Source organism: Onychomys torridus, chromosome 1 (genome assembly GCF_903995425.1).
Source record: "Onychomys torridus chromosome 1, mOncTor1.1, whole genome shotgun sequence".
Lineage (NCBI taxonomy): Eukaryota > Metazoa > Chordata > Mammalia > Rodentia > Cricetidae > Onychomys > Onychomys torridus.
The window spans coordinates 4,568,603-4,588,221 of record NC_050443.1 but is presented as its reverse complement, the minus strand read 5'-3'; the positions used below and the strand labels follow the sequence as shown (position 1 = coordinate 4,588,221).

The 19,619-nt window shown below is 42.4% G+C and overlaps 1 protein-coding gene across 1 annotated transcript in view; it reads right to left on the bottom strand.

Annotated features, from left to right (window-relative positions):
• Positions 1-7,339: 7,339 nt before the first annotated feature.
• The window catches only part of LOC118580621 (zinc finger protein 582-like), a 32,192-nt gene continuing 19,912 nt past the window's right edge, over positions 7,340-19,619 (bottom strand). The window contains 2 exon segments of the mRNA XM_036182472.1: positions 7,340-7,380; positions 7,383-8,460. Coding sequence (XP_036038365.1) covers positions 7,340-7,380; positions 7,383-8,460 — 1,119 coding nt within the window.

The following is a 19,619-nucleotide window of genomic DNA, read 5'->3' as shown; positions in this document are numbered from 1 at the left end:
TGGTTTTGGTTGGAGGTACTTGTCAGTTTGGGATTTAGTTGCTGTGGTCACCTCCTTCCATTCTCCCCAGACCCCCTCAACTCTAATACATGGTGTTCAAAAGGCCCCTCTACATGCACAGCCAGGTCCAAGGTTTGCAGTCTTTTCCAGATTTTCTTCTGGGATGAACCTTTAAAATGTTTACTCTTTGTCAGTTTCATATATCCAACTCTCCTCCTCTCCCAACCACCCCCATACTTCCACATTCATGTTTTGTTTTTAAATATAACCAACTGAATCCAGTTAGTGCTCCCTGCATGCACATGGGTGGATGATCATCCACTTGAGCATGGGCAATCTGATTGGGGGGGCGGCACATCCCCAAAGAAAAATAACTCCCTCTCTCCCAGCTGCCTTCATTTGCCAATAGCTCCTCAGCTATTGTGGAGGGGTAAGCCCTTCTATCCATGCTGGAATATTAATTGGCCCAATCTTGTGCAGGTAATCACAGTTCTTGTGAGCTCATGAGCACAACAGTCATGACATGCCCAGAAGCATTCTACAGCACTCATCACTGTTCTCAGACTCTTACATTCTTTCTGCTCCCTCTTGTATAATGTTCCCCGAGCCTTGAGAAGGTCGAATTTAGGGCTGTTCGTTTTTGTCATTCAATCATCTAAGAGAGTACCGCCTAGTGTCATAGCTCCAGTGACCTCACTATTTGCTATTATTGCACCCACCACCAGCCCCATTTCCTGCCTCTAGATTGGTCTCCTTTTCCAAAGGACTCATGATCCCAATAACTGAATAAAAATGACCTCCTGACTAGAGCAATCCAAGGAAGCCTTGAGACACATTCGCAGAGTAAACAAGGTTGACACAATTCAGTGTCACAGAAAAGGCTGTTCCATAGTCAGACAGACCAACAGCTGAATAACTGACAGACGCTGACTGCTACTTGTCTCTTCAGCGTCTGTTGCCATACTTCCATGCTAGCAGAGTATACACTAATTTTGGATCCATCAATAAGGAATCATAGTATGATGTGTTCTGTTTCCAGGCAAAGGGACTGACAGCACAAAGTAAGGATATCATATTCTTGCTTGTCAGGTATCAAACAGAATGCACAACACTAATTTTGAAAGAAAAAAAAAAAGGAATCAAGGGGCTGGCGAGATGGCTCAGTGTTTAAGAATGTGTACTGTTTTTGCAAAAGACCTGAGTTCAGTTGGGAGCTTACAATCACATGTAACTCCAGCTCCAGGGGATCCAGCACCCTCTTCTGGCCTCCAAGGACATCTGCACACATGTGCATATAGCCACACAGAGACACACATAATTAAAAGTAAGCCTTTCTGAATAACAGGACTAGATGATACATATAAAAGTATCATGCAGTCTCCTCTAACTTGAATGAAATAGCCAAGTCATTTTTTTTTGAATTCTGAAAATCAAAATTTAGAACTAAATGAAAATAGAAGTACATGTCCAGACTTGTGACTGGCAACTAAAGAGATTTTTTTCAAAAAAAAACAAAAACAAAAACAAAAAAACAAATATTCAATGAAGAGATCAGGAAAAAAAAAAGTGGAAGCTCAAAAACTAAGCTTCCATCTTAAAAATAAAAACTGGATAAAGAATAGTAAAGTAAACCAAGGGCTGGAAAGAGGAAGCAAGGGGCAGACAGACATACCCATACACACATAGATACACATAGAGAGAGATGGAGACAGAGGGAGAGGAGAGAGAATCAGTGAAATCCCAAACTGAATATTAAGAAAAATCAATGAAACAAAAAGCTTTGAAAAAATAAAACCAATGCCCAAGAAACAAAAATGGAAATGGCAGATGTAGGGAGGGGCACATGTCTTTAATAACACTCAGAAGGCAGAAGCAGGCAGATCTCTGTGAGTTCAAGACCAGCCTGGTATATGTAGCAAGTTCCAGGCCAGCCAGGACTACATAGTGAGTCTCAGTCTAATTTAAAAAAAAAAAAAAAAAGAAAACAGGAACATATTAATAAAATGCAGACATCAATACTTTTCTCAGAGGCATTTTTGTTTTGTTTTGTTTTTTGTTTGTTTGTTTTGAGATGTTTTTGTTATGGAGTCTGGCAAAGTGTTCACTGTTTCAGTTTGTTCATTTTTGATTTTGTCCTAGGGTCGAATTCCATGGCCTGACATAAGCTAGGCAAATGTGCTACCATTGAGCTATATCATCAGTCCCATTAAGAGATAAATGAGCAAACACTGTGGGCAATGTCATTCCCATTGACAGGTAGACAAAACAAACCTATATCTTAAAAGAACTCACAAATCACCAAACTTGCTTAAGAAATGGATCATTGGAATAGCCATGTGCCTTGGGAAATTACAAAGTAGTGTCCCTCGTTAACATAGATGTAATAATCCTTCACTTACATCACCTAATAAAACCAAGCAGTGTATTTAAGATAGAGTATGAGAATACTCTTCATTTGTTTTTGCTTTTGTTTTGTTTTTTGAGACAGGGTTTCTCTGGGTAACCCTGGCTGTCCTCGAACTCAGGAATCTACCTGCCTCTGCCTCCTAAGTGTAGAGTTTAAAGGTGTGTGTCACCACTGCCTGGCAAACAGAATATTCATTATCCAAAATGTTTCAGACCAATAGTGTTAGATTAATTTTTCTGATTTGAGAATATGTGCAAACCATAATAAAATATTTTAGGGCTGAATCCAAAGTCTAAATATAAAGTCCATTTGTGCTTCAAAAACACCTTATATAGCCCGGAGGTAATTTTATACTGATGTGTGTGTGTGTGTGTGTGTGTGTGTGTGTGTGTGTGTGTGTGTGTGTATGTTTCGAGACAGGGTTTCTCTGTGTAGCTTTGCGCCTTTCCTGGAACTCACTCTATAGACCAGGTTGGCCTCGAACTCACAGAGAGCCGCCTGCCTCTGCCTCCCGAGTGCTGGGATTAAAGGCGTGCACCACCACCGCCTGGCATACTGATTTTTTTCTTTAACAAAAACAATCTTACAGCATTGTCACCTGGTTTTTAGTTTATGTGCATGAGTGTTTTGCTTTCATGTATTTGTGCACTGGGTACATACAGTGCCCATGGAGGCAAGAAAAGAGCATCAGATCCTGTTACTGGAGTTACAGTTGTGAGCTGCTACGTGGGCGATGGGAATCAAATCCAAGTCCTCTGCAAAAGCAGCGAGTGCTCTTGACCTCAGTCAGACCCCACTCTATTCCCTACAGACAGAGAGAAGCTTAAACCAGGATATCTTAGTGTAGCTAAAACTCAGGCCAGTTTCAGGCTCCCGGATGGTGATATCAACTACAAAGTCAGGATGTTCGGCCACCTGGTGGGATCAATTGGCCATAAATTATCCCAACTCCAGAGACAGCTCCTGACACAGTTGCTGAACAGACGAAAGAAAGGTGAAAGACGGGGGAAAAAGAACTGATACTAACTAGGGAGGATACTGATAAGAGGGAGGAGGGTTTCGGGGGGCAGGGAGGGGGTAAATTCTGTGGTTTTCACCTTTAAAAGACTAGCCTCACAAAGAAAGAGCAACTCCTCCCTGCCTCACTGTATTGGGTGTAGGAACGAGTTCCCTGCCTAGGCTTGTATCTATAGAATAAACCTTGCTGTTGCATTCTGGACACCCTCAGTCTTCGGTGCTCTCTTTGGGGACACGATCTGGGCGTAACACCCTAACCCCAGTAATTTAACGAATTCCCCCAAGTGCCTGCCTTGAGACTTTTGTCAGGGCCTAGAACAGGTGCTAGTAGTGGCTACTAAAGTGGCTAAGTACTAATCCGAGGGATATCAAATGAATCTAAGCACACTGAGTTCTTTAGTCCGTTCACTTTCTTCTTCTAGACCAGTTCTATCTACACAGTTCCAGCCCTGTCCTCACACAGCTCCTCTCTGTGCCTAGTTTTTCTGTCCTCATAGTTTTGGTAAGTTCCTATGCTTTTGACCTGATCTATGTCCTCTGTCCCTTCATCCTCCATCTATATCCTTACTAGTTCTCAGAAAATTCTGCCCGAGATCTGCTTTTCCCTCTGCAGAACTTCTGTCTTCCTCTTCTCTCTCTGGCCACACGGTGCTGTGTCCTCTGTTCCTGCCTTACCCTTCACTCATTCTCGCCTCTCTCTGGCCACAGAGTTCCGTGTCTGCCTGTGGAATTCGCTCCAGTCCTTACTGCACCTGGTTATGCGAAAAGCCCTGTTCTCCTCAATCTCTCTGCCAAGTCCCTAGCGTGAGAAGGGGATGGTCTGAGCTTCATTTGCACAAGAAACAAAGCTATGCGTCTAAATAGCCTGCTTGTCTCCTAGGTTCAGTGGGGAAGTTAGTTACCTAGATGTTCAACAGGTCTGGGAAGCTTAGCTGTTTGCCAAATGGTCTATAGTATTTGGGCACACAAGAATTTCATAGCAGAAAACAGCTGAAATATTAAAAACTGGATAACACCAAATATTCCATAATAAATGGCTTGCCTTTTGGCAGACCCTTGGATGGTCAAAGTATAGCTTTAATACACAGCGGAATCTCTACAATATCCTTGCAGCCGGCAAGAGTAATCTGATAACACTTTTTTAGTTTTCCTATTTTTTTATTATAACCTGTTACATGGGATCAGGAGTAGAACTTGCCACTTGTGATGTCATATAAGCACCCAGAAAGCCTCAGACTTTGGAGCATTTTAGATTCCAAATATTCATATTAAGGATGCTCAATTTGGATACTTCAAGACCACCTGGGGTTCATTTAGGAATGCAACACTAGTTCAACATTCAAAAATCAGTTTATGTAACTTAACATGGTTAACAAGCTAAACAAAAATTAGTCAACCCTGTAGACTCAGAGCAGCAGTTCTCAGCCTTCCTAATACTATGACCCTTCAATACAGTTCTTCATGTTGTGGTGACCCCCAGCCATAAAATTATTTCTGTTGCTACTTCATACCTGTAAATTTGCTAGTTAAGAATCATAATGTAAAAATATCTGATATGCAGAATATCTGATATGCAACCCCTGTGAAAGGGCCATTCAACCCCCAAAGGGGTTCCAACCTGCAGGTTGAGAACTGCTGACTTACAACCACAGAACTATGACCATGATCCAAGAGCCAGGGCCTCTACAGGAGCTAAACTCCCTAAACTCCCAGGGGCTGCCCTGATAGAAGCCAGAGCCTAAAGAATTCAGAGTTTGGGAAGGGATTTGGAAGAGAAGTATCACGAGCAGCAGCAGCACCCAAAGCAGAAAGAGCCAGGAAAAAAATACCCTGGTTTCCTCCAACTCTCAGTCCTCAATCTTTGTTGTCATCTCCCAGTGAATTACGGAAACCAACTGGCAAAAGCCTCTAGGAAAAATAATTGCACATGTAAACTGAAATATATTATGCATGGTGGGGTGGGGAGAATGGACTTAATGATAAAAAAAGGAAAGGCGCCAGCCTGGTCTACAAAGTGAGCTCCAGGATAGGCACCAAAACTACACAGGGAAACCCTGTCTCACACACACAAAAAAAGGAAAGACAGGCATACTGTCCAACAGAACTTACCATGAGATGGGGTTGGCAAAAATCCCCCATAGTCCTCCGGGACAATTACAGTGGAACAGGGTCCCCTGTTTTCCTTTCTACAGTAAGTAATTATCTTCTTGTCTGTTATCTTTTGTTGTTGTTTTTATACAAGGTCTCACTGTGTGACCCTGGCTGCCCCAGAACTCTGTAGACCAGGCTGGTCTGAGAGATCCACCCACCTCTACCCACTGGAAATAGATATATGTGCCACCAAACCCAGCCACAACCCCACTTTTAAATTTTATTTTAGTTATTTATTTGTATGTATATTCATATGTGCACATCTATGGGTGTGATTGCCCAGGTGTGCACGTGTGAAGGGCATAAGTCGACATTGGGAGTCTATCACCTTCCACCTTATATTTTGAGATAGGATTTCATAATGAAAAAGCAAGACTGATCTGCCAGAGGCTTAATGATAAGCATTAAAAATGTTTCTTGTTTCCTTGACTGTATGTACCCTTGCATGTTTTCCCAAACAAATTCTAATCTTTTGTTCCAATCTCATTCAACGTTCTAGGCACTTCCCAGAACAGACTCTACACAACAGACCATATTTAATTTCTTTGCACATAAGGAAAGATAACCTTAGAATCATTAAAACATTTCTATATTATTAAACTTTAAACATACCACATATGCTAATTGTCATCCACCTGAAGACACTTCCAGTTTCTAAATTGTTATGATCACCTAAGCCATATTCCAAATTCCAGAGTTCATAGTTTAGAAATAGTATTTCTGGTCTGACACATTTTTTAAGCACTCCCATGAGTCAGTGTAGTGAAGTCCTATAATTTTATGTTCTTTTGTATATATTTAATTAAAGTTTTAACTTCCCCATGCAAGAAGCATACGTCAGTCACCCTTGACACCTTCTACCACAAACAGCTCAAGCTGGTGCCAAGAGCAAGAACTTAGAAGCATTTCTCCTGTCAAACCGAGCTCCCTGTTCCCACCACTTCTTTAATGGACTGCTGCGGATGGCCTGGGCACACATGCCACAGTGATCACTTACACACACATGACATGACCTCCCAGGACGCATGCTTGCTTGTTTCACCTCAACAAAGGAAATCTGGACCCTTGGGCCCAATAAAGGCATTGGCTCACGAATGTCCCCTTATGTCCCTTTACTTCTGTGTATGGCCTCTGTAACCTGTGCTGATATGTCTCCTAATCACTGGAGGGGTGTTCTCCATCCAAACTTAATGTAGTCAATCATGTTGCTAAGCATCTCAAATGCACTAAACAGACATTTTACAATGAGTTTTATAAGAGTTACATAAATAACATTTATATTTTTAAAAGATTCTGTGACTGTAAAATTAATAATAAACTTGAAGGAAACAATGCCAATAATAGACATTTGGAAAAGTTCAAGTGAAACAATGATGTTTTGGAGCACACTAACAGGAACAAAAATAAATGGAAATACTTAGCAGGTATATACACGAGACTTAGTGACACACAGGAATGCCTGAGATGCCTCTGCATCGAGAACTCTCCAGTGATGGACATTTTAAGAACACTGCCTGAAGCCAGGCAGTAGTGGCACATGCCTTTAATGAGGACAGGCACCAAAACTACCCAGAGAAAGCCTGTCTTGAAAAACCAAAGAAAAAAACAAAAACAACAACAACCAAAAAAGGAACACTGCCTGAAGACTTCTGCATATTCCTTGCATTCCTAAGAGCTCCCTTACCTGTGTGAATTCTTCCACATAGAACAAACAATCTGATTGAAAGTTAAATTCTCTGATGAATGGTAAAGGTTTGTCAATGGCTAAAGGATTTGCCAGAGGGGATATAGTTTTCAGGTTTTTTTCCAATATGACATCTTTGGTGACAATTAAGGGATGACTTTGTTCGGAATGCCTTTCCACATTTATCACATGCATAGGGCCTCTGACCTGTGTGAAGTCTCTGGTGCTGAGCACGGGATGAGCCATCACCAAACGCCTTTCCACATTCGGTACATTTGTAAGGTTTCTCTCCGGTATGAACTCTCTTATGTCTTACAAGGTAGGCAGTATGCGTGAAAGTTTTCCCACATTCATTACACTCATAAGGTTTCTCTCCTGTATGGATCTTCTGATGTCTGGCAAGATAGGTACTTCTTTTGAAAAACTTACCGCACTGTTTACATTCAAAAGGTTTTTCTCCTGTGTGGTTTCTCTGATGCGTGGTTAGCTGTGAACTTTCTCTAAAAGCTTTCCCACATTCCTTACATTCATATGGTTTTTCTCCAGTATGAATTCTTGAATGGACAACAAGATGTATACTCTGCCGAAAAGCTTTCCCACATTCCTTACATTTATAAGGTTTCTCTCCAGAATGTACTCTTTGATGGCCAGTGAGTGACATGCTATGGCTGAAGGCTTTCCCACAAATATCACATTTGTAAGGCTTCTCACCTGTATGAATTCTGTGGTGTACCGTCAGGGATGACCCACTGCGAAATGCTTTTCCACACACGTTACATTTGTAAGGTTTCTCTCCAGTGTGAATTCTCCTGTGCAAAGTAAGTCCTATGTGAACACTGAACACTTTCCCACAATCAGTGCAATCAAATGGCTTCTCTCCAGTGTGATAATGCCTAAAGTGACGAGTAAGGGACATGTTATACCTGAAGGCTTGACCGCACTCAACACACTGAAAGGGTCGTTTGTCGTTGTGACACCTCTGATGTTGAGCAAAGGTAGAGCTATCCCTAAAGGCTTTCCCACATTCCTTACACTTATAGGGTTTCTCCCCAGTGTGAATCCTCTGATGCTGAGCCAGGTGTGCAGGCTGCCTGAAGGATTTTGCACATTCCTTACACTTATATGGTTTTTCTCCAGTATGAATTCTTTGATGTACAATGAGGTATGAATTCTGGCTGAAGGCTTTCTTACACTCTTTACACTCAAAGAGTTTCTCATGGGTGTGTGTTGTATGGTGTTGAGCAAGGTGATGGCTCTGCTTAAAGGCTTTTCCACACACTGTGCATTTATATGGTTTCTCCCCTGTATGAATTCTTTGATGAACAGTAACAGATGAGCTATGAGTAAAGGTCTTCTCACATTCATTACATTTAAAAATGTTCTTTCCTGCCCAGATTTTCTTGTATTTTCGTACCTTGGGATTTTTGGAGAAGGTTTTCTTCTTTGACTTGTGACTATAAATATTCTCTTCTACATTGTCCAGATGGACAGATTTTGAAGATTTGGAGTATTTGTAGCCTATTTCTGTAGTGTGGGTTTCTTTATGAGTGACTGTTCCTTTCATGTTAAATAATATTTCTTGATTTATCACTTGTCTATCAAAAAGGTCTTTACATTTCCACTTTTTTCCAGAAGTGGGACACTCACAACCGAAACTTGTAATTTTCTCCACTGACACATTATCAAACACAAATTGCTTCAGAGATAATTCTTGTGTCTTGCGTATAGAGTCTCCATCTGAAAAATGTAAAAATAATAATAATAATAATAATAATAATAATAATAATAATATATTCTCTATCATGTACTATTAACAAAAGAAAACTTGCTGTGGGATGACCCCTCTGAGTGCTGTGGATATGTTTTATTCCCACTGGTTAATAAAGAAGCTGCTTTGGCCTATAGCAAGGCAGGATAGAGCCAGGCAGGAAATCCCAGCAGAGCTACAGGGAGAAGAAGGGTGGAGTCAGTGAGAGACACCAGCCAGCCGCTGTTAGAGCAAGGTACATTAGAGCACAGGTAAAGCCACGAGACACATGCAAAACATAGATGAAGAGAAGTGGGTTAACTAACTTAAGGTGTAAGAGCTAGTTGGTAATAAGCCTGAGCAATAGGTCAAAGAGTTTGTAATTATTATTAAGCCGCTGAGTGATTATTTTAAAAGTGGCTGTGGGACCAGGCAAGACCAAAAAAAAAAAAAAAAAAAAAAAAATCCTGCATTTACAAAAACCTCTAAATGGAGTAACTCAAAACTATTTGATAAATTCCGTACATCACATACAAGTATCTCAACTGGAAATGTGCAGGTTGTATCTAAGAAAAAGAGCTTTGAAATAATTACTCTTGATGAAAAATTGCACAGGAGACCAGTAAACCATGCCTCTGGGTGTGTATGTGAAGTTGTTTCCAAAGCTGATTAACCAGGGAGGTAACGCCTTCCGTCAAGGTGAGTGTCACTAGCCAATACACTCAAGACTGGAATAAAGGAAAACTCAAGAGGAAATTCAGCAGCATGGGCAGGCTTCTGTTTGCTTTCCTTCACCACACCTTCCTCCATGCTTCTGCACTGCCACCAGTCCCAAAGCCATGGAGCCAGCTGATCATAGATGCAAACCTCTGAACCCGTGGGCCAAAACCAAATCCCTTAAGCTGATTACAGCAGGTATTTTGTCAGAGTAATAGAAACGAATATGGCAGCAGGGAAGAGATAAAAACGAAAGGACAGCATGAGAAAATAACCAGGAAAGCTAAGTATAAGATGAGGTACTAGGAGATAATGATTAGGTTTGCAATGATAATGGTACTCGGGGGCAGACTACAAATTAAACTCACTTCTGTAATGCCTCCTATCTTTAAGAATATTTATTTATTTATTTATTTATTCAATATGTATGGATGTTTTGTTGGCATGCATGTCTATGCACTATGTGCACGCCTGCTGCCTGCAGAGGTCAGAAGAGGATGTCAGATCCCCTGGAACTGGAGTTAGAGACAGTTGTGAGATGCCATGTAAGTGCTGGGAATGGAACTCAGATCTTAACCACTGAGCCATCGTTCCAGCCCCATGTCTCCTACTTCTAACTGATTAATATATGCAGTTAATTTTGTTTAACTATCAATATATTTAATTGGATTGCTTCTCAGAACTCTCTAGAGATGCCCAACAACCACATACACTATGCTTTATGACTGACTGGCCCCTAGGATTTAAAGGCAACTGTATAGTTACAATTTCATAATCAGAAAATAGTGTTCCCAAGGTCCATCCTTTATTTGCTTATGTTTCAGTGTGCCAAACTTGTTATAGCTCATATAACTTCATAGTAAGAAATTTCTTCACTCATTTTTGACTTTCAACCCCTTAGGAGAAGTGTCACCTTATAGGCCAGTTAATATCAGCTTTGTTGTTATTGGTGAGAGTTAGGACAAAGTATCTCAGTGAGCACGTCTATGGGGGATTGCCTTGCCTGTCTGAATTGATATGGGAAGAGCCGGCCAGAACATAGGTAGCACCATCCTCAGCTTCGGGGCGCTGGACTGTGTGTGAGCAGAGAAAGCTAGCTGAGTAACAGGGTTTCATGCTTTCACTCTCTCTGCTCTGTGACCAGCTGTTTCAAGACCGTGCTGCTATGAATGCCCTACGATGGCCGACAGTGTGGACTCGCAAGCTAAATAAAACAAGCACCGTGCCTCTTCAACCCACTTTTGTCGGGCCGCTTCATCACAGCGACAGAAATGGAGCTAGGACCTTCTCCTTTGTACAAAACAACTCACTACAGAGACAAGAGGGAAGTGGGAGAGGAGAGTGAAGCAGAAGGGAATCCACGCTGAGCGGGGAAACTTCAATTGACGCCCAGGACCACAAGGCGTGGCAAGAATTTCTGGGCAGCCTCAGTGAGGAGCTAAGAACCTCTGAAGATGGCTGAGCCATTCCCTAGAAATATTTCCGTCTGCTTCTCCAGTTCTCACCTTGGAATGTGCTTCTCGTCACCTCACCCTTCACCTCCCAAGGCTCCTTCCCATGCTCCAGTAATGAGATTAGATGTGGCTTGGAAATGCAAGCTCCTGCATTAAGAAAAAAAAGTCACAAAAACAGCCATGTTTTGGCACATAACTCAGCTCCTTATAGCTGATGGAACTACGAAATAAATAGCTTGAACACATTTGAAGGACAGACTACATCAAACTCTGGAATAGTCAAGTGGCAGCGGTCAACAGTCAACCCTACAGAAATTAAACATTTCTTATGGGGTGGGGGAAGGACAAAAACCTTAACTCAGTATTTTTTAAGGACCATCACAGTAATCAACAAGATACTTTTTAAATGGCCTGCTAGGGGATAGGGTAAAGAGAATGGCTCAGTGCTTGGTCCTGTCTGGCTCCCGCAGCCATTTAGACCCAAGTAAACACACAGAGGCTTCTATTAATTAAAACTGTTTGGCCACTAGCTCAGGCCTACCACTGACTAGCTCTTATATTTAAATTCAGACCACTTTTGTTAATCTATATGTTGCCACTTTTTTTGTGGCTTTACCTGTGTCTCATTACACGTTGTTCCCTGGATGGTGGGATGGCGTTTTTTCATTTAGCCTTCCACTTTCTAGAATTCTCCTCTCTGCTTATCTTACGCCCAACGTGGGGCACCACTTGTTCCTCTAAGAAGTTGTTACCTATGCCTGCCAGCGTAGGGTAGGTACACGCTAAGCCAGACAGTGTAGTGGTGTTCAGCCACCCAAGATTAAACAATAACAGATCTATGATGCCCTTAAATGTCCAGGGCTCATGCGCACTACACTGACTGGCTCAGTGTGTGCCTACCCTATGCTGGCAGGCGCAAGTAACAACTTCTTAGAGGAACAACACTCAGTTTTCAGCCTCATAATGAGCAGCTCAGCACCACTTACAACTCCAGCTCCAGGAGAGCTCACACCCTCTTCTGTAGGCAATTACACTCACATGCACACCGCCCCCCACATATGCATATACATATCTTTAAAATACAAATGAAATCTCTTTTAAAAATTAAAATAAAAAATTTAAAGTCCTGCTAGAGACATTTAGGAGGTTGAGTCAAATGAACTACCTGTCGCTGGGTGGTGGTGGTGCACACCTTTAATCCCAGCACTCAGCAGGCAGAGGCAGGTGGATCTCTGTGAGTTCGAAGTCAGCCTAATCTACAGAGCGAGTTCCAGGACACCCAAGGCTATGCAGAGAAACTCTGTCTTGAGAGAAACAACATTTTCAGAAAACAGTGACAGAATGCAGAGCCTCTGTAGTTTTTATTTGCAGTATCCATGATAAAATCCACAATCACTGGACATAAGAGAATGGGAAATGTGAAACCATAGCCAGAAAAGCAAAATGTAATCAATCTGCAGCGTCACACATGTTAGAATTAGCAAGCAAATTCAAAAACAGCTATGGACTCTACACTTAGGAATGCAAAAGAAAGTATGCTTGTAAAACAAGAGACAAACAAGCAGCTGTGGTTGCCTACAGAAGACGTGCACAACATCAAGCTAGTCAACATTCCAGCCTGCATGGGGAGGAACTTAGGAGGCCCCACTCCTATCAGAGAAGCTATTGGCAGTTGATGGCTGCTGAGAAAAACAATCACTGTTCTTTGTACCATGCTTTCTTTTAGGCCACCAACCAGCTCCTAAATCATGTCAGGGAGACTTCTTATTAGTTATGAATGCTCATTCTTAGCTCTTATTTTAATCTTTCTCTTTGTCTACACTTTGTCTCGAGGCTTTGTGCCTGTCTTTCCTTCTGTGTATCTTATTTCACTGCCTCTCCTGTCTGTCTGTCTGTCTGGAGGCTGCCTGACTTCTAGCCCCTAGGCGCCTCCCTCTCTTCCTCCCTTCTTCTCTTCTCTTCCTTCTTCCCTCTTCTGCCTAGATTTCTCCTCCTCCTTATTCTCTCTGCCCACCAGCCCCACCTATCCCTCTCCTGCCTAGCTATTGGCTGCTCAGCTCTTTATTAGACCAATCAGGTGCCTTAGGCAAGCAAGGGGAGACAAATGCAGCACATTTACATAATTAAACAAATGTAACACACCTCCACATAGTTAAAGTAATATTCCACAACATAAACAAATGTAACACATCTAGCCATAGTTAAATATTCCACAACAGTTCTTTGGTGATGTGGCTGCTGTGGATCGCCCATGCCTCAGTGGATGGCTCTACACTTATGCACATATGGTCAGCACTAACTGTATTCTGGGGTAATTAATTAATAATGAGAAAATCAATAGAGCATGAAGTAAGAAGGGAGCCGGGTTGGTGTGTCTCAGTAGGAGTTAGAGAGGGCTTTGAGAGGTGAATAAGAATAAAATACACTGTATACATATAAAAATCTCAGGGGGGGGAACCCTACTGTTATCCCAAGTGCTCTTATTCTGGTGAGAAGAACCTTACTTCCATAATTTGGGAAGGAATGGGAGATGGACATCATTGGACACCACCAGAGACTAAGATGGGATGGATGGTTTTGGGGGGATGGAATGGAGGAAATAAGTCTTAGTGTTTGTTCTCCTGGGGTCCCCCCTCTCCAACTTTTGCTGCCTCCTCCTGAGCCAGGATTGTCCAGTGGCTAACTGTAAATATGTGCTGGAGGTAGGAGAGCTGCAGGTGTGCCCTCCTGTCCCTTCTCCCCCTGCCTGGATTATTTAAAAAGCCATGTGTCGAAACCTATTTAATTAATAAATAATGAAGTCACAAGTGGAAAAAAAAAGTAAAAAAATTAAAATAAAATAAAATAAAATAAAAATCTCAGGAAGAACTGGGGTTGATATGTAAAATGAAAAAAATTTTAATACGTAAATATATTCAAAAAATCTCAAAGAATAAAATGTTGTATTTATAAAAATAAAAAAATTAGACAAATAAGCTGAGAAGATGGCTCTGCTGTGGGATGGTCTTTCTGTACATTATGAATATGTGTTGCTACCATTGGTTAATAAAGAAGCTGCTTAGGCCTATGGCAAGACAGAATATAACCAGGTGGGAAATACAGGGAGAAGAAAGGGGAAGATGTGGAGAGCCGCCAGATGAGCAAGATGTAATAGAACACAGGTAAAGCCATGAGACACATGGTAATACACAGATTATTAGAAATGCATTAACTTAAGATGTAAGAGCTAGCTAACAAGAAGCCAGAGCCATAGACCAGTTTGTAATTAATATAAGCCTCTGAATGATTACTTTATAAGTGGCTGCAGGACCATGGGGCCAGGTGAGACAGAGAAAAGTCACCGGCTATATGGCTCAGTGGGTAAAGCACTTGCCATAAAGGCATAAAGATCTGAATCTGAATTCCCAGGACTGGTGTAGAGCACAACACAGCAGTACATTCTCAATCCCAGCTTTTCTGCAGCAGGATGTGAGGTGGTGGTAGGAGAATCCCCAGAAGCTTGCTCACAAGCCTGTCGTAAGCTGCAGATGAACACCAAACGTGGAAGGTGAGGAATGACACCCAGAGGCTGTCCACTGACCTTCACACACACTGTGGCATGCGCACACGCACACACATGCACACACACACACACACACACACACACACACACACACACCTTTAAAAAATAAAGAACGAAATGAAAAGTCTAAAATTGAAGATAGAGTGTCTGCTGCTTTAAAGATGACTAGATGGGTTTAACATGAGGTTGAAGGAAGCGAGAATAACCGTTCATTCCAGAAGCTGATCAACACTGATCAGCTGATCTGAAACACTGAATCAAGACTGCACAAACGAAACAGATCATTAGAGGCAGAGCATCAAAGGATCCAAGTGCAACCTAAGTCCCCGTGATAGATGAGAAAAACAGTCTACAGTTTCCAAAATTTGGCTAAAGGCATAAATGTAGCCTAAAGTAGCAGTTCTCAACCTGTGGGTCATAACCTTTGGGGACGCAGGTCAGGTATCCTGCATACCAGATATTTACATTATGATTCATAACAGTAGCAAAATTACAGTTATTTTAATTTTTTATTTTTGTTTTATTTATTTATTTATTTATTTTGGTTTTTCGAGACAGGGTTTCTCTGTGTAGCTTTGCACCTTTCCTGGAACTCACTCTAGACACCAGGCTGGCCTTGAACTCACAGAGATCTGCCTGCCTCTGCCTCCGGATTGCTGGGATTAAAGGCGTGCGCCACCACCACCGGGCTTCAAAGAAAACAATGTTATGGTGGGGTCATCACAACATGAGGACCTGTGTTAAAGGGTCGTAGTATCAGCAAGGCTGAGAACCACTGGCCTAAAGATCAAGAGGATTGGGACAAGGAACTTCCAGAGACTAGCAAGCTCATCTAGTAACATATATGACCCCAGGCTTAGAAGGGTCCATATTAGTCTCTTCAAGAGCAAGCATCTGAAGATATTTTAAGACACTAGGTTTCATTTATTTATCATAAGTTAATAAAAAGATTCATATTTGGGGGTCAGTGAGATGGCTCAGTGAGTAAAGGCATTTGCTATCAACATGATGACCTCAGCTGGTACAAGTCCTGTAAATTACCGTCCAACTTGTATGTGGCATACATGTGTGTTCTCTTTTGCCCCCATGTAAAATCAATGTCCCTCCATAAAAATTTTGGACATGTATTTGAAAAGTGATATTCCACATTGACAGTGTTGTGGGGGTTCACTGGAGAAGACTGCTTGGACATGGGTTTAAGCCAATAGAAAGTTGTTATTAGCTGGCTGGTGACTACACAGAGTGTTTGGGATCCAAGTGTAACAATGAGTTTTTCTCAGGTGAGCTTTTAAGTTCAAAAACTACGTTCTGGGTTGACATACTTCAGTTAACAAGAACTGTTAGCCAAAAGTCAAACTACAGAAATCAAAAAGCAAGTACATTTTGAGATTTTTCCAGAACTATATGGACTTTGATGAAGTAGGTCTTTGTTTTATTTTAGCTGGTGGTGCTGTATACATGCTGAGTTTTACAGCCTGAATGGCACTTCCACCACAGAATCAGTTGTGCTAGGTCTTGGGCCATGTTGCTATAGTAACCTGGACATATTCTTCTCCAGCCCTGTTACCACATACTGCTGAGAAGAGCAGAACTGTAGCAGACAGGCAACATAAAGCAGAGGTACACCACCAGGCGGTGGTGGCGCACGCCTTTAATCCCAGCACTTGGGAGGCAGAACCAGGTGGATCTCTGTGAGTTCGAGGCCAGCCTGGTCTACAAAGTGAGTTCCAGGAAAGGCACAAAGCTACATAGAGAAACCCTGTCTCAAAACAAACAAACAAACAAAAGCAGAGGTACCTGCTACAATTTCTACCATGTCTGGGTTTCTATTTTGCTGCAAGTCGCAATATATTATGGAGAGTCAGCTGTATATAATAAAGTTCTACCTACAAAGGTCAAGGAATCTTTTCTAGAGGGAAGCCATTTATCAGAGAATATTTGGTGTTATTCAGCTTTTAATATTCAATTGTTTCTTGCTATGAATTTCTTGTGCTCATAATTTCCCCCAAGAACAGTGTATGTGGACATATACACTCAAAGTACTTGGATAAGGTCAGGTAAATAAGGCTTTCTGCCTCTAGACTCTCTGCTCCCTTTTTTAGCATTTGAATGGGATATCTGCCTTTTGCAAATATCTCCTTCAGCTATATCCAAATATAGGTCCAGCTCCAGACAAAAGCATCCAAGGACAAGCGACTAACAGAATAGCTGGCCTCACCACCCACTAGGCACCTGAAGTCCCTGAAAAAGGGTAAAACATCTTTTCGGAGACAGCCTGGCTCCTAGGCCAAGAGCCTGGCTTTTAGGTGCATAGCTTTGTTTCTTGTATAAATCAAGCTCAGATCTCCCGCTCCTCTTACAGCCCTGAAGTAACTTCTTAGAATGAAAGGTTTTCAGCATAACCAGTTGCAGAAAAGATTGGAGCAGAATTCCTGGGGTGGGCAGCTGAGATGGAAAGCATAAGAGCTTAGTTATTACTAGGGCTCTGAGAGGACAGAAATAGAAGAGACAGAGAGGAGCTGAGTGTCAGAACAGAACTGAAGCTGTGTAGATAGAAGTTTGTTATAGAGAAAGTAATGGACGTAAGAAACTGGTGTGTACACATTCCTTTCCCTCAGATAACCCCATGCCAGACGTAGCGTAGCGTCTTCCCCAGGACTGTGGGAAGGATTTTCTCAGGGCAGGCCCCTGGGAAAAGTCCAATAGTAATTGCCTAAAGACAAAACCACGACTATCTGAGAATATGCCCAATTCACAAACTGCATCTGAAATCCTCTTCTAACCCTGAAACAATAAACATAGCTTCAGTAGTTCAAGTGTGAAAGATGTGTCAGTGTAGAGTTCTGGGTGGTGGGCAGGGAGGAAGCTTACCCACTGAGACCAAGTTCTGGTAGTTCTCCAGCACCACAGTCCTATACAAACTCCTCTGAGCAGGATTCAGCTGCTCCCATTCCTCCTGGGAGAAGTCTACTGCAACATCTTTGAATGTCACTGAGTCCTTAGACAACACAAACACATTTACAAAGTTTTGTTACAGTTTTATTATTTTGTTTGTGGTAGAGGTAGGAGCTCACCTTGGGAGTCAGTTCCTAAATGAAAGAAGACACAAAAGACTCTTGCATCATTCCATTTATAGGAAATGTCTGGGAAATCCGAATATGTAGATAGAAAAACAAACAAACACAACACTCCCTTTTTCCTACACCCTCCAAACTTCCTTGATCTCTGATGATCAAAATATGTGGGGATCTGTCTACCTGCAACGAGCCAGCTCTGCTGTGGGCAGCATGTTAGGATTCTCTACATGCACAGCTCGGGGTCTTGTCTGGCGCCATATGTCTTACCACCTCGTGGTCACGCAATCTCCACCTTAAAAAGCCACACACGGACCCCCATGCTCTCCCTCTGTCCTCTCTTCCCGTGTTTCCTCTCTCTGTCCCTGGTGTGTGTGTGTGTGTGTGTGTGTGTGTGTGTGTGTGTGTGTGTGGCTGTCCCGCCAAGCCAGGCCTGGCTCCTCCCACCCGCCTTTCCCTCCATTAAAGCTCTAAAAACTAACACTGGGTTCCGCTGTGGCCCTGACTCTTCTGCCGACCAACCAGCGCCCTTTCACCCTTTCACAGCAGGGTGACATTTCTCTAATGTAATCCAGTCCCGACATACATTCCCTGGACAGAGTCGGATGCCACTGGGTGTCACAAGACTTCCTCAGATTCAGATGGCAATTACAAATGCCATGCTATTATTTTTGGGACAGAGAGGAAGAGAAATTCACGTAGAGGAATACATGAGAGGGGCTTTGTATGTCCATCTAATCTGGAACCCAATTCAGTAGTACTGAGACACCTGTTTCCTGTAAAAGAAAACAAGTCTTTTGACAAGAGCCCAAACTGGCTAAAAATGTACATTCAAGGTATGGTGGCACATACCTATAAACCTACTACTTAGGAACATGAGGCAGGAGGATTGCTATGAGCTTGAAGCCAACCTGGGCTCCATAGTTATATTCTGCCTCCCATCTAAGGATTAATCAGGTCCAACCCTCCTTAACTTTCAAGAGCCAGTAACACCGGGCACATCAAAGGTGCCTGCCATGAACTAGTAAGAGTCTATATCATAAAGCAATGTATATACAGTAGGGAGACAAAATGTTTGAATGGGCTCTATGCCTCATCCTATCTATTATTCACTTACTAGGCAGTTAAAGTTAAGGATGATGTCCTGAGGGAGAAGGGGTGATCAAGCCCTGGGACAGACCATTAATCAGAATTTCCAAAGTAGTGTTACTCAGTGCCAATCATCAAGACCACTTCTCATGGAGAACAGACATAAACTAACCTGTAACATGGCTTTCATTAGTTCAACGGTCATTTCTTGCCTCCTCCTCCTGGTTTCTCCTTTGGAGAACAACTGAGTCCTGGGAAGTCCAGCCTAGAGGAAGAGAGGGTAGGGAAAGGTCTTCATGGCTCTCCCAGCATCCCCCAGTGTAAGCTGCTCCTTCCCATTCTTTCCTCCCAGCTTTAACCGGTCCAAATCTACATAGTTGGCTGAGAGCAAGTAGGATGGATGCTTGAACTTCACTGGCCACTTGACTTGATCTAAAATCAGCTACGACACCAAACCGGGAATCAGCTCTGAGTCTTGCTCAGCCATTATCAAAGACGCTTCCTCCTACAGGAGATGGGAACTAACCCAAAGACCCACTACTGGACAATGTGCAGAGAGAGAGAGAGACCTTGGAACACTGGGACCTAGAAGGGATGTCTTCCTCAAACCCATCCTCTCAGGGGTCAGGGGACTATGTGGAAGAGGAGGTAGGAGATGGCAAGAGCCAATGGGGGATGGAGGACACCAAGGAAATAGTGTCATCTAGACACAACAGC